Source organism: Magallana gigas, chromosome 8, assembly GCF_963853765.1.
Source record: "Magallana gigas chromosome 8, xbMagGiga1.1, whole genome shotgun sequence".
Taxonomy (NCBI): Eukaryota; Metazoa; Mollusca; class Bivalvia; order Ostreida; family Ostreidae; genus Magallana; species Magallana gigas.
The window spans coordinates 3372019-3387083 of NC_088860.1; the positions used below are offsets into that span (position 1 = coordinate 3372019).

At 36.4% G+C, this 15065-nt stretch overlaps 1 protein-coding gene across 6 annotated transcripts; it reads left to right on the top strand.

The window, feature by feature from the left end:
• Positions 1-27: 27 nt before the first annotated feature.
• On the top strand, positions 28-14492 carry LOC105339309 (sperm flagellar protein 1). 6 transcript variants are annotated; one of them, XM_066068710.1, is made up of 9 exons: positions 33-318; positions 1442-1553; positions 2808-2919; positions 4089-4303; positions 4444-4473; positions 6321-6369; positions 7534-7593; positions 10518-10644; positions 13201-14492. In XM_066068710.1, the coding sequence occupies exons 3-9, from the start codon at positions 2825-2827 to the stop codon at positions 13315-13317; spliced, it is 693 nt and encodes a 230-aa protein (XP_065924782.1). In that variant the 5' UTR covers positions 33-318; positions 1442-1553; positions 2808-2824; the 3' UTR covers positions 13318-14492. The 6 variants fall into 6 exon arrangements, with proteins under 6 accessions (XP_065924778.1, XP_065924777.1, XP_065924780.1 ...); XM_066068706.1 differs by lacking the exon at positions 2808-2919 and having other exon boundaries at positions 28-318; XM_066068705.1 differs by lacking the exon at positions 1442-1553 and having other exon boundaries at positions 28-318.
• The last annotated feature ends 573 nt before the right edge of the window (positions 14493-15065 follow it).

Genomic DNA, 15065 nt, shown 5'->3' on the forward strand with positions numbered 1-15065 from the left:
GGTTTAACAAAATGTCAAACTTCCGATTGCTTGTGAAGCCCTATGGGAAATTCGTTGACAACCCAAACAACTATGGACGATTCTATGTATTTAATGATAAAAGGATAATTTATTGTGAGAAATTCGCTAATATTGCAATGTCGTAAACTTACTTGTGTATGTAGATAACGCGAACAATGTCCGTGCAAAAGCTTCAATCCACCGATTCGGGGTTAGATGATTTTGATGACGCCGAGTTGGAGCAACTGTACACATGGATCGACAGCATCCCCCTTTCTAGACCGAAGAAAAATATCGGCCGAGATTTTTCTGATGGAGGTAGGCTACACAAATTATGCCTTGTGATTTTAACTTTTAAAAATGATGACAGTTTTTTGTTAATTTTCCTTGGGCATTGCTTACAAATAAAAAAAAAGAGTAAAAATAAAAAGATTGAATGCCAATTAAATCAGTTGATCAGCGGTACATAGAATTACCGAAATACCCGCGATTTACCGAAATACCCGGTGGAAACACCGAAATACCCTTCAAAAACACCAAAATGCCCATATATTGTATGTATATTTGCGATATTCTCCAGCGCTTTTGCATGACTATTTTCATATTCAATTTCCATTCATATTTTGGTACCATGGGCATTTTGTTAAGAGTTTAATTATGCAGACATTGCATTGATGCTTCATCTGCATGATGATTATCACTTAAATTAATATTTGTGGCATTCATCAGATAATACTTTCAAATTATAACATTCCATATATGATGATGGAATGTCTGATATAAAAAGGACTTTGTGCTAGATAACAGAAACTAAGGGACCAGTAACTTGATCATAGTACGGACTTGAATTAGCTTTTGCAAATGTGGCAATAAAAGAAATACTTAAGTTTAAAGCTTCTGCCTTCACCATATTATAGCAATAAAAAAATTAATAAAAATTCAATAATACATAAAATTGTTATTGATTACAATATGGGCAATATTTTGATAAAAGCCAGTCATAAATTTCAAATTGTTTTTCAGATTACATTAAGGCTTATTTATTTATGTTTACAGTGTATGTCTTGATATTGTTATATGTTATTTAAAGTTTTTGTCAAACATTAATCAATAATTGCTTTCAGGTCTGAAAATAGTACCAGTATCTGTTTGATATATGTATCGCCAAAACTCGACTAAAAAGTCCTATGAATCTTTCAACATCACATTCACACTTTAATTTCATTTTCAGAAAATTTGTTTTTAGATTATTGATTTATTGACAAGTTTACTATTAAAATTTCAATTTTTTTAAAGCATAAATTCTTTTCATGTAATGGTTTACCTTACCAACAGATGAAATAAATACCTCTTCCAAATTTTGTATCAGAGTATGAGTTTACTCCATATGCTCAATTTTGCTATTGACTTGAAGTTAAATTGTAACTCTGGTGTCCTGCAGTGTTGGTGGCTGAAATAGTACAGTACTATTTCCCCAAGCTGATACAAATGCACAACTACACCACGGCCAGTTCTAGCAGCCAAAAGAAGGAGAACTGGCTCCTGCTGAACAGGTACAGAAGGCTGCACTGTTCTCTGTGTCTCTGCATGGTTTCTGGTGCTGTAGCTAACTTCACGTCACCTGGAATTCCACACCATTACAACTACATTAGAATTAAGTTGTTGTTTTTGTCCATGCATCAGCCAGTGTGCAAGAAAATTAATGTCTGTTGTAATTTTTACTAGTTATCCAGGTGATCAAGTTAGTCTGATCTGTATTGATTCTCCATATAATTATTCCATATTATGTTCTTAGTTTCCTTACATTTCTTATAACATTATGTTTGAGTGAAAAATTTAAGTTCTTTTTATAATTTATATATAACATTTTCTTTTGACTTCATTAAATTCAGATTGCTTTTATATTTATTTTTCTTTTCTTTTTTTTCATCTTAATATCCTTTTTTATTTCTTATAAGAATATTTCATTTAATATATTAGAATAAATTTAGATTAAATTATTAATGAATGGGAAAATTTCTGAAAAGGCCAAGACTATGAAATTGCAACTTATTATAATTCAAAAGTGTTAGATGTGCAAAGGTTTAGGAGAGCCATGAAAGCATTCAGCCAGCCAGCTAGTGTTTAATTTTAAGTAGTAACATGAATTATGCACTGTTAGTAGTGAGCCTACAAAAATAATGCATGTTATAACCCTAATGCTGTATCAAATTACTGTGGACCAATTTAACCATAGTTTAAGAACAATCTGCAAGCCTATAGTTACCAGGACCTGAGATGTCAATTCTATATCTGAAACACTATATATCATTTTGATGCCATCAGTAGAGATTAAAATCTATACAATGGGTTATTGGAGTTCGGCTGATATGAGGATTTAAATGAAGAGCCCCCAGACACATACTCCTTGTGGTCATCATAATTAATGTACCTGGTTTATTTTATCTTGAGATAGTTATATCCAGCATGATTCATTTACAACCAAAACGCATCTAGCTGTCCTTTTTACCAATTAATACCCTTCAAACCAGCTATAGTATTGAGTGGCCAAGCAGAAACTTGTTTCTGAGCCAACTTGAAGGATTAGTTCCTAGATCCAGAGAAGTGATAAATGACCAATGCCATTTGTTTTATTGGGTTTCAGTGTGTGTGAATTGTAATTAATGTTGTGTGATATTTGTGGCAATCTTTGTACTGCGTAAAGCACCAACCCTCAACAGGAACACAGCCCGTCCCACATGTACCTAGATCACAGAGTACGTACTTTCAGTTTGACCTGTTTGTTGTACACATGTGCTTACTTTCAGTTCTGGTTTCTGAGATCATGCATCATAAATTCCCCCATCTGGTGCAGAAACACAACTATAGCGTGGCAAACTCCACCTCCAAAAAGATGGAAAATTGGTACTACCTTAACAGGTAAACAACAGGAATTCCCCCTCCCCCACGTAGTTACCCCGACCCACATACATACTCCTCCCCACTTATACTTAAGTTACCCCTCCCCACTGACAAAGAGACTGTCCCCAATATACAGAGCTGTCTGAGACAGGAGCTATATGAATACATACATAGATCAGTGTTACTCAAACTTTGCTATAGGCTAAGTTCAAGACACAATTAAGTACATTAATTGTAATATATTGTATAATTCCTTCTATGTTTGTAAAGCTTAACTTCTTCTAAAATACCAATATTCAGTAAAGTAATAACAAATATTTTACCAATATTTATCATTTGTTGCCTCTTAATTTTTTTTTTACACCTTGTGATAGAATAATGAGGAAGACAATCCAATAGCAGCTACTTCTCTGAATTGTCTACGGTATTATGGGGTCCATATTTATGGTCAATTAAGAAAATGACACTAGGAGTTGGTCCCTGAACCTCACCATTTTCTGCCTAGAACCGCCCCTTGCACAAGTAACTAGAACTTGGTTTTATCTGAATGCATGAGTTACTTAATGGCACTAAGGCACCACAATGAAAATTGAAATCTGATCGAAGGGTTTGAGATTGTGCATATTTTATAAACATCTTTGTTTAAGAATTAAGGGAAATTAAATTAAGAAATCTTGTAATATCAAGTTACCTAATTATTGCATACACGAATAATTGATTAACAAGTTTAAAGCAAGACTGGTATTAAATACTACTATCATAATTAATATCTTTTTTTTATGTATATTGTAATATCTCTTGTCTTTATGTACTTAGTTGTCTCCCTTTGCTTCTAATTAAGCTAGATTGTCTACTCTCTTTGTTTAGTTAAAGCTCTATATCCCTCTATTTTCCTGATTATTTTGTTGTTGAATTAATGCATGTTTTCTTATATGGTTTTTTGTGTCCTGCAATTTTCCTTTATTTTCAAAGTAAATTTGGTTGTTTTTGGTACAATTTTTATTGCTCCCTGATTAATGCACTATGCACATTTTAATGAAGAATATAAAATAAAACAACTTTAAATTTAAACTCATTAAATTTATAGCAATTAAATTTTAAGTAACAAACACCTATTTCTAGATATGTGAGTAAATGTTGTTATAGTATGACTTTACACTAAGTACTTTTTCATTGTTGTACCACAGAAAGGTGTTTAAGAAATTGAGTTTTGAGTTATCGGAGGAGCTCATCCGAGACCTGGTAAATGCCAAGCCAGGGACCATCGAGCTGCTCCTACAGATGCTCAAGATGAAGATTGAGCGAGCCGAGTGGGAGATGAGGAGTAGGAGGAACCCCCCACCGAAGGCTCAGAGGGGCAGGCGGAACGATAGTGACCAGCCGGAGGCCGACCAAAATATGGGTGAGTATAAAACCTACGGCATATTAATTGTATTGGTAAGCTAAAAACAGTGATGTTATGTGCCAAAAACTTGCAAAGTACCAGTATATTAAAAAGTGTTCTGTTGTATTTTTGAAATGGATGTCTTCTATTTTCTAAAGGTCTTGCTGCTAAATCAAAGAAACTCAACAGTAATATCTTATTTATAAACTGTAGATCTTTCAACACAGTGTTTTGAATTCACAAATTATAAAAATGTAGTTGTGTGTTGTGCTATTAAGATGTACATGTAACACATAATTATTAATGATATTAATTAGGGCCCATATTAATTTTGTTTTATATGTCATTCATAAAGTACTTTTTGAAAACTAATTTGCTGTGACCTAAAAGTTTTTAGGTTGGAGGTCAAGGTTAAATAAGATCTCTTTTCAATATTCTAGTCCCAGGCATTAATCTCTCTCACTTTAAGTCAATTTAGATCTATGAAACTTGAGTGTTTGGTGTAAAGTATGTGCAGTGACCTTGATCTTAACTTTTTTATGGAAAAAATCAGGTCAAAACAGTCTTTAGTACTCTTTACATAATGTACTTCACTAAAAGTGGGACCTGCTGACATGGCTACCATCTCAATGATGTCAAGTTATCAAAATGAATATACATATTACCTACATCAGTGAGTGAAAAAAAAACAAAGCAGGGACCAAGTGCTTCTACTTCATATTGCTTAGTATAAATGAAAATATCTTCAAATACATTTTCCATATCAATGTAAGTTTACTTTGGTGTTAGAACAAGGCAGATAATGTCAAGTCATGCACATATTTGAATTGTCCTAATGTTTATTGTTACAATTATGTAATGACCGTATATCTTTTCATAATTAGTATATATGCTTGATTTAGTGATAGTGCTACTGACGGAGATGAATATTTGTGTGGATAGTGTGAAAGTGATAGATCTAAAACGTCTATTCAAAAAGCAATAGATGTACAGCCTACTCCGGATATATTGAAATTCAGGGGACCATACAAATTATTTCAATATATCCGTATTTCAATATAAGCGAAATTGACTGACGTGAAGCCGCCATTATTTGAAAGCTCAATCCGGATGTAAGCATAAAAAACCAAACCCGAACAAATTATTTGGTCTTTATTTATCTATTACAGTGATCAGATTACATGGATATTAGTCCTTGAAAGTTTGATTAAAATTATATCCGTAAGTTTTGTAAGTTTCATTTTGTTACTATCTTAAACCTCATTATAATCTCCGATCGCATTCTTTTACGTTTTAGAGGGAAATCACCAGACTCAAACGCTTCAAATACTGCTGTACACTGCTTGTATATCATCGTAAGTGTACTCGTGATAATCTCAAAATCCTTAGCTATTTCGTATTCAGGCTTTGTCCTTTTATCAGTAGCCATAACTAGTTCGTATTTAGTGTCCGAAGATAAGGGTTTTTTTCTTTTCCGTGGAGTTTGCATATTACGTCTAGCCTCAATGCATCCGTATGCGTAAAAACAAAAAATTCAACAGTGAATAAATTTTACTTTTTAAAAGAAGTATAAAAACACATGATGATAACTTATCAATTCACACCTTTGTATATCAACCGGTCAGTCTGGCATAATTACTGTCACCAACCGTGACGACAGCCGCCAGGGAGTACTTCAATATAACCGTTATAAAAACAACTATATATCCTCTATGGGGACCGATCAGTGGCTTCAATATAAGCGATATTTCAAAATAGCCGATTTCATTATATCCGTTAAATCAATGCAAAGAAAATGAGAGGCAAAAACTGGGGATTTATTTCTATTTCAAAATAAGCAGAATTTCAAAATAAGCGATTTCAATATAAGTGGAGTAAGCTGTATATTGAAATTAATTAATTTTAAACTGTAATACTCATATTAAGAGAATGACCAAGCTAACTTGAAAAAAAAGTATTAAATAATTTAAATGTAATTGTGAAATGAGAGCTTTATCTCTGTAAGATGTGAACCAATTTTTGTACTAACTTGTAGGATCTCCAGGGAGACATAAAAAAGGAACCAGTCCCACAAGAGCTGGAGGGTGAGTACCATTCACTTCCACACTGGTTCTCATATATACTTCAATAAAAAAATCCTATAAACATATAAAGGTACTATTTTTCTGCAGAATGGTTCAAAATGTACCATTAGGCTTTCATTGAATATATCTTTGATTCCCTATAATTGTTGAAATACATTTAGTGAAAGAGAGATTTTGGATTTTTCTCAAGAGTATATGCCATGGAATTCCTGTTGCATTTCCATCATACCCAGTGGCGTAGCTACCATGTATGCTTATATGCCTGAGCATGCACATCAATTGGGGGAAAAAGGAAAAAACTTCAAGTATTAAGGTCTCTTTAAAGGTTTCCGTCACCCAGTCCTACTTTATCCGGAATCAATGCTAAACAAAGACATCTTAAGTACCAAATATAGACACGCAATGTGGTCTTACAGTATCATAATTATTAAATAACAGTACACAATGCATGTATCTAATAAAGCACATCATTTTAAATCCCCCCCCAATAGAATATCACAGCTTTATTGAGATATTCATTAGCATAAACTAGGTGAAAATGAACTTAAGAATAAAAGCTGGGGTCAAAAACAAGTGTCAAAAGTTTTTTTTTTCTTTTAATAAGTTTTGTGATTTTATGCCTAAACTATAACCAAAACAATTTTAAGTGCCTAAAAATGCTTAAATAGTGAGCATTCCTTTCAATTTCCTCGATGATTGTTAGTGTTAAAAATCATCAGAATTCATGAGCTTCCTGGGCCTTCGCCCCCTGGGCCCCCATCAGGCTCCGTCCTGGACCCACTGGCATTTTAAGCATGCACTTCGATTCTGGTCTAGCTACGACACTGATACCAATTACCATATTAAATTTGAATGTTATAACTATAATAATAAGATACATATTTGACCATTATTGGTGAGAACCTCACAATATAGCATTAGCTTTTAAGCTGAAATGTATCCTATATTGATATTTAGGATTCAAAAAGTGTCACTTAATCATGCTGGATTTTATAATGAACTGTTTAGGTATAGTTGGCATATATGTGCTGTAAAAGATGCATGCTCTAGACATAACAGCATGAACAAGGGCGCTGTAGGTTGCTTCGCTGTGTCATTAGCAGTGAAGTGAATTTATCACTTTCTGTATACTGTGTTGGTATAACTTTGTGTGCTGATTTACAGGTATTTTACTCGGCTTGCTGCTGAAAACAAGGAAGTGATAACTTTAGATAAATTATCAAGGTATAAGTCAGGGAGATGTCCTATGACAAGATTTCTTCATGCATATCTATAACATATGCTGCTGTGTTACAAACACCTTTCTGTGCATTTGCTGTTTTACTTACTTTCCTTTGTCTTGTGTGTATATTTATTGCAATCAAAGCAATCAATTTCTTTTCTTAAAATACTCAGAGTTTTGAATGTTACCATATACAGGGTTGTCTTTAAGACCCGGGAGGCAGGGAAATTCCCCACCTAAAGTGACGTAATTACCCGGCTATTATTGCATTTCAAACACAATCTAGCTATAAGCCCCCTTCTACTTTTTAATTTCTCCCTTCTACCGTACTTCAATTTTTAGAGACAACCCTGCATATATATCTAATTATACCTGTATATTTCAAAATATAATGATTGTAACTTGGCAGTACAACACTTGCACATAGATTATGCATGGTCATGGTTATCTAGAAAAAAATATCCCATAAACATGTATATTTATACCAAGATACACATATATTATATTCCTTTATTATACAGTCATGTACTTAGCTGTTTATCATACTGAATGTTCAACATATACTTCTATACTGTAATGTGCATACACTAATAGTATTTTAGATAGTAAATACATGTGGTATTCTAATTATCATTTTACACACTGCATGCAAAAATGAATATAATCCTATTGAACTGTAAATCATTATCACCATAACAGAGCTAAAGAATTGAAAAATGATTAAAGCAAGAGGAAACGATGTACTAAATTGATTTGGAGTATGGACAGGGCTGCCTAACAGCATGGAGAAGGATGCTTGTTTGTTTGTTTATTAATTGACTGGTTTGATGGATTGCGTTTCACACTTACTAGATTGTAAAATAAAAAATTAAAAGAACTGCGAACGCTAACGCCTGTTTCCCGCCTACATTTTACATCCAAATATTTCAGAATTTCTGTCAGATATTCAAAAACTAAGTTTTCTACTAAAAAGTATAATCAAATCCTAATCAATTTATATCAAAATAAAATTTGTAATTAAATTGCAAAAGTTTTGCTAACGCGGGGTCTAAAAAAAAATTCATTGAAATCGGTCTCTATGAGTGAGGAAAATTTTATTTAGCGGCCAATATGTGCATAAAAACTTGATAATAACATATAAACGATATATATTAAAGTAAAATTTCATTTTAATTCATGTCTGTTAATTAGTTTTCGAAAATTTACAAAGCAAAATTCTTTTTATACCCCCGCTCCGAAGGAGAGGGGGTATACTGTTTTACCCTTGTGTGTCTGTCTGTCCGTCCGTCTGTCTGTCCGTCCGTAACAAAAATTTCTGTCGCATTTATCTCAGCAACTATTTATCGCAGATGCTTGAAATTTTAACACAGTGTTTGTTAAGGCATGCCATATCGTGGGATATATTTTTGTACCAATCAGACTTCAACTTCCTGTTAAATGACGACTTTGCTTATTTTTTAACCAAAATTTTCAAACAAATTTTCGTCAAAGATTTCTCAGCAACTATTTATTGCAGATGCTTGAAATTTTAACACAGTGTTTGTTAAGGCATGCCATATCGTGGGATATATTTTTGTACCAATCAGACGTCAACTTCCTGTTAAATGACGACTTTGCTTATTTTTTAGCCAAAATTTTCAAACAAATTTTCGTCAAAGATTTCTCAGCAACTGTTTATTGCAGATGCTTGAAATTTTTACACAGTGTTTTTTTAGGCATGCCATATCGTGGGATGTATTTTTGTACCAATCAGACGTCAACTTCCTGTTAAATGACGACTTTGTTTATTTTTTGCCAAAATTTTCAAACAAATTTCCGTCAAAGAATTCTCAGCAACTATTTATTGCAGATGCTTGAAATTTTAACACACTATTTGTTTAGGCATGCCATATTGTGGGATATATTTTTGTACCAATTGGACGTCAACTTCCTGTTAAATGACAACTTTGCTTATTTTTTAACCAAATTTTCGTCAAAGATTTCTCAGCAACTATTTATCGCAGATGCTTGAAATTTTAACACAATATTTGTATAGGCATGCCATATCGTGGGATATATTTCTGTACCAATCGGGTGTCAACTTCCTGTTAAATGACGACTTTGTTTTTTTTAGCCAACATTTTCAAACAAATTTTCGTCAAAGATTTCTCAGCAGCTATTTATCGCAGATGCTTGAAATTTTAACACACTATTTGTTTTGGCATGCCATATTGTGGGATATATTTTTGTATCAATCGGACGTCAACTTCCTGTTAAATAATGACTTTGTTTATTTTTTGCCAAAATTTTCAAACAAATTTTCGTCAAAGATTTCTCAGCAGCTATTTATCGGAGATGCTTGAAATTTTTACACAGTGTTTGTTTAGGTATGCTTTATTGTGGGATATATTTCTGTACCAATCGGATGCCAGCTTTCTGTTAAATGTCGACTTTGCTTATTTTGCATATTCACATCAGAGCGGGGGTATCACTAGTGAGCATTGGCTCACAGATATCTTGTTTTGGAATGTATTTGACATATGTTCCCCCCCCCCCGTGAAACAACAAACCCTTTGGTAAAAATATGCTAAATAACAATAACTAAAACCCCTCAAAAGGAATTTTTATTTCACGGGGGGAGGGGGAAGATGTTTTAAAAAACATTTCCGTTTTCCGTTATTTTCTATTATGAAATGAGCTATTTTAACCCAAAATACTTTGTTTGACCAAATCATTAATATATAATGAAAATATACATAAATGTTTACATTATTATAAAAAAATTAACTTTAATTAGACAACTTTCAGAAAATGACTTTTAGTTAGGCAGCTAGACAATGCTATCGTTCGCAGTCTTTCTGACTACCAAGTCAATACAAATTCTGCCTAGTACTATCAATGCTGTTTCAGTCGATTTTTTGTCTGATTTTTGTGTGGGTGTTCACAGGCACGAGTACTACACAAACCAACCCAGGCAGAAGATTTTACGCAATGTCTCCGAGGCTGACCATGTACCCCGCCTTGTGTTCGAGGAGAAAGTCCAAGAGTGTCTTGCTAAGGATGAGACCATAAAGGTAGGGGGAGGGGCTCATGAAAGGGAGGGGTATTGGTATAAGGTGGGGGAGGGGCTCATAAAAGGGAGGGGTAGGGGTATGAGGTGGGGGGAGTGCTCATGAATGGGAGTGGTAGGGGTATAAGGTGGGGTGAGGGGCTCATGATGGGGAGTGGTAGGGGTATAAGATAGGAGGAGGTGCTCATGAAGGGGAGTGGTACGGGTATAAGGTGGGGGGAGGGGCTCATGAATGGGAGTGGTAGGTGTATAAGTGGGGGAGGGGCTCATGAAAGGGAGTGGTAGGGGTATAAGGTGGGGGGAGGGGCCCATGAATGGGAGTGGTAGGTGTATAAGTGGGGGAGGGGTTCATGAAAGGGAGTGGTAGGGGTATAAGGTGGGGGGAGTGCTCATGAAAGGGAGTGGTAGGGGTATGAGGTGGGGTGAGGGGCTCAGGATGGGGAGTGGTAGGGGTATAAGGTAGGAGGAGGTGCTCATGAAGGGGAGCGGTAGGGGTATAAGGTAAGAGGAGAGGCTCATGACGGGGAGCGGTACGGGTATAAGGTAGGAGGGGCTCATGAAAGGGAGTGGTACGGGTATAATGGGGTGGAGGGGCTCATGAAAGGGAGTGGTAGGGGTATAAGGTGGAGGGAGGGGCCAATGAATGGGAGTGGTAGGTGTATAAGTGGGGGAGGGGCTCATGAAAGGGAGTGGTAGGGGTATAAGGTGGGGTGAGGGGCTCATGAATGGGAGTGGTAGGGGTATAAGGTGGGGGATGGGCTCATAAAAGGGAGGGGTAGGGGTATAAGGTAGGGGGAGGGGCTCATAAAAGGGAGGGTAGGGGTATAAGGTGGGGGGAGGGGCTCATGGAAGGGAGTGGTAGGGGTAAAAGGTAGGGGGAGGGGCTCATGGAAGGGAGTGGTAGGGGTAAAAGGTAGGGGGAGGAGCTCATGAAAGGGAGTGGTAGGGGTATAAGGTGGGGGGAGGGGCTCATGAATGGGAGTGGTAGGGGTATAAGGTGGGGGAGTGGCTCATGAATGGGAGTGGTAGGCGTATAAGGTGGGGGGAGGGGCTCATGAATGGGAGTGGTAGGGGTATAAGGTGGGAGAGAGGCTCATAAAAGGGAGTGGTAGGGGTATAAGGTGGGGGAGTGGCTCATGAATGGGAGTGGTAGGCGTATAAGGTGGGGGGAGGGGCTCATGAATGGGAGTGGTAGGGGTATAGGTCGGGGGGGGGGGGGGGGGCTCATGAATGGGAGTGGTAGGGGTATAAGGTGGGGAAGGGGCTTATGAAAGGGAGTGGTAGGGGTATAAGGTTGGGGGAGGGGCTCATGAATGGGAGTGGTAGGGGTATAATTCGGGGGGGGGGGGGGGGGGGCTCATGAATGGGAGTGGTAGGGGTATAAGGTGGGGGGAAGGGGCTCATGAAAGGGAGTGGTAGGGGTATAAGGTGGGGGGAGTGCTCATGAATGGGGGTGGTAGGGGTATAAGGTGGGGGAAGGGCTCGTGAAAGGGAGGGGTATTGGTATAAGGTGGGGGAAGGGCTCCTTATGGGAATGGTAAGGGTATAAGGTAGAGGGAGGGGCTCATGAATGGGGGTGGTAAGGGTATAAGGTGGGGGGAGGGGCTCATGAATGGGAGTGGTAGGGGTATAAGGTGGGGGGAGGGGCTCATGAAGGGGAGTGGTAGGGGTATAAGGTGGGGGAGGGGCTCATAAAAGGGAGGGGTAAGGGTATAAGGTAGGGGGAGGGGCTCATAAAAGGGAGGGGTAGGGGTATAAGGTAGAGGGAGGGGCTCTTAAAGGGGTGTGGTAGGAATTACCAGTTAAAAGGAGGGGTTAGTGGTAGAGGTAAACGGTAGAGGGAGTGGCTCATGAAAGGAAGTGGTTAGGGTATAAGTTAGAGGGAGGGGCTCATGAAGGGGAGTTGTAAGGGTATAATTTAGAGGGAGAGGCTCATGAAGGGGAATTGTAGGGGTATAAGGTAGGGTCAGGATCTCATGAAGGGGTGTGGTAGGGGTATAAGGTAGATGAAGGGGCTTTTGAAGGGAAATGGTAGGGTTATAAAGTAGAGGGAAGGACTCATAAAAGGGAGTGGTACTTCAGGTATTATTAAAGGTGTGTTAGAGGAATGGGCTTAGTAAAGGCATTGATAGGAGTCTACAAATCAGGACTAAGTAAAGGTATTGGAAGGCGTCTATAATGTGTAGGGAGGGCTCAGTAAAGGTATTAGTACAGGTCTTCAAGGTCTATAAAATCAGGGAAAGGAGCTAAATAAAGGCATTGATTAGGGTCTATAAAATTAGAAGAAGGGGCTAAATTATATATTGGTAGGGGTTTCAGAATTAGGAAAATGGGCTTAATAATTTTAAAAATTATTCAAAAAGATGGGAAAAATGAATCAGAGATGCCAACTTGAAGGATTTCATATCAATACGGTTAAAAAAAAAATGCTTTATAATGGTAGAAATTAATGACCAAAAAAGGGAAGAAATAGAAATATATAAGTAAAATAGGCAGGTATTTGATATAGATATCAAATGAAAGCATTCATTTAATTATTCATTTGTTTTATCCGGTACAGATTTTACAAGCAAAAATTCATCGGCTGGAACACCTGATTCACCTGAAGGACGTCCGGATCGATGACCTCCAGGGTCGTGTTGAATCCATGCGACCCACGGGACAATTCAGACGGTGAAAAGGAATCGGAACCAGAGTGAACAAGGGCTCACGGAACTCGCACTAAACAGGAATACTCAATCACTGCACAGGAGGGGCCACCAAGCTTGTAACCTTTAGGGAGGGGACGGGAGGGGCCACTAGACAACCTGTAGTGACAGGGCACCAGTACAGTAGATGTTGTAGTTAGCCTTATTTTTAAACAGAGAAACAGACTTCATTGTAATCAGATTCCTCACAAATCAGCTTGTTGTTTTTGTATTGTATTAAAGGAGACCATAGATTGTACACTGGAGAGTAGTTAACCAATCACAGACCTTCCATTTCTCTCTGTGTGTCAGACAGAGGTCGGGCAACTCTTGCCATGTTTATGTTCTGTTGGTCGTTGTGAAATTTGTTTGTTGTCATATTGTTGGTCTTATCTTCACAGTGCTATATAGTATACATAAAGTTAGAAAGCCACCACTGTATCCCTTGACACAGGAAGCTATTGATCTAATGCATGTTGGGAATTTTGAAAAAAAGACCCGTTTAATTTCGTTCACTGCATGATCAGGTTTATTCAACCCGCATGTTATACGTCGATTGTAAAGAAAACAAATTTTGATCAAGAATATTGTACAATAATTTGTAATACAGAATTGCAAGAAATATTTCTTTTGTTTTCTAGATTTTTGAACTACAGGAGACTAATTATCAAATCGGGTTACAAGTTTTTCAAAGAAACATTCTTTAAATGGTTAGAAAAACAACTACAATACATTTTGTCTAGGTTTTGTTTTAGTATCATTTACAAAATAAAATGGTCTGTTTAATTCATCCGTAAAATACTTACAGCATGAACAATTTCATCAACCAGCATCAAAGAATACTTTCATTTACTGATGACTATTTTTGTGTTACAGTAATAGAAATATGGAAACAAATTACGTACTGATATAATTTATGGCTCATCCATTCCAGCTTCCAAAATATTTGTGTTATTTTTGTTTGCTGATCAATTTGTACATTGGACCTGTGTTTGTAAATCCGTCCATTTTTTTTTTATATCTCTGCCATAATGAACTCTTTGACTTGTCTGCTCATGGCTTTATGTTTGATTTTTGTAATAATCAGCCATCTTGTTTGTTTTCTGTACACTCACTGCATGCTCGATGATTTTACTAAGAATAAATTATTAAAAAAGAAATCCATCATGTATTTAATTTGTGATAGGCCTAATTTAATTCTGGTTGTAACACGCTTTCTGATTGGCTAAAAAAATATTTTATATCGTATAAAGAATGTTGCCTACGTCATAGTAAGACTAACGTCAAAAACGTATCAATACGCCTGACGTTACGTTTGAATTTTGTACAATTCTACGTCATTTTAAAGGTAAAATGACCGTTTATATCTATAATGAAGAGTAAAAAATTAAATTATAAGCAATGAATTCAATATTTATTAGTTTTATACGATATAAAATGGTTTGAAACAGTTTACGCTTTTTTATAAACCGCTTAACGTAAACTGCCCCAAACCATTTTATATCGTATAAAACAAATAAATATTGAATTCATTCCTTAATTAAAGACTAAAGCTTGGAAGGAGTTAACCGTCTCTATTTTTTTAGAGAATCAACTAGTCTATAATCCCTGCACATTTTTGGGATCAAGAATAAGTTGAAGCTTAATTGATTTGGGGGGGGGGGGGTGTTAGACTTACAGGAAATCTTGACAAGCAAAAAAAAAAAAAGATTATGGTTATATATTTACATTTTTCAGT

Bases quoted from the DNA above. Each gene is read 5' to 3' on its own strand.
- LOC105339309 (XM_066068706.1), top strand. From the start codon at position 177: ATGTCCGTGCAAAAGCTTCAATCCACCGATTCGGGGTTAGATGATTTT. The intron at 1,554-4,088 runs GTACAGAAGGCT...GTTGTACCACAG, and splicing joins AACTGGCTCCTGCTGAACAG to AAAGGTGTTTAAGAAATTGA. The intron at 4,474-6,320 runs GTAATATCTTAT...ACTAACTTGTAG, and splicing joins TAAATCAAAGAAACTCAACA to GATCTCCAGGGAGACATAAA.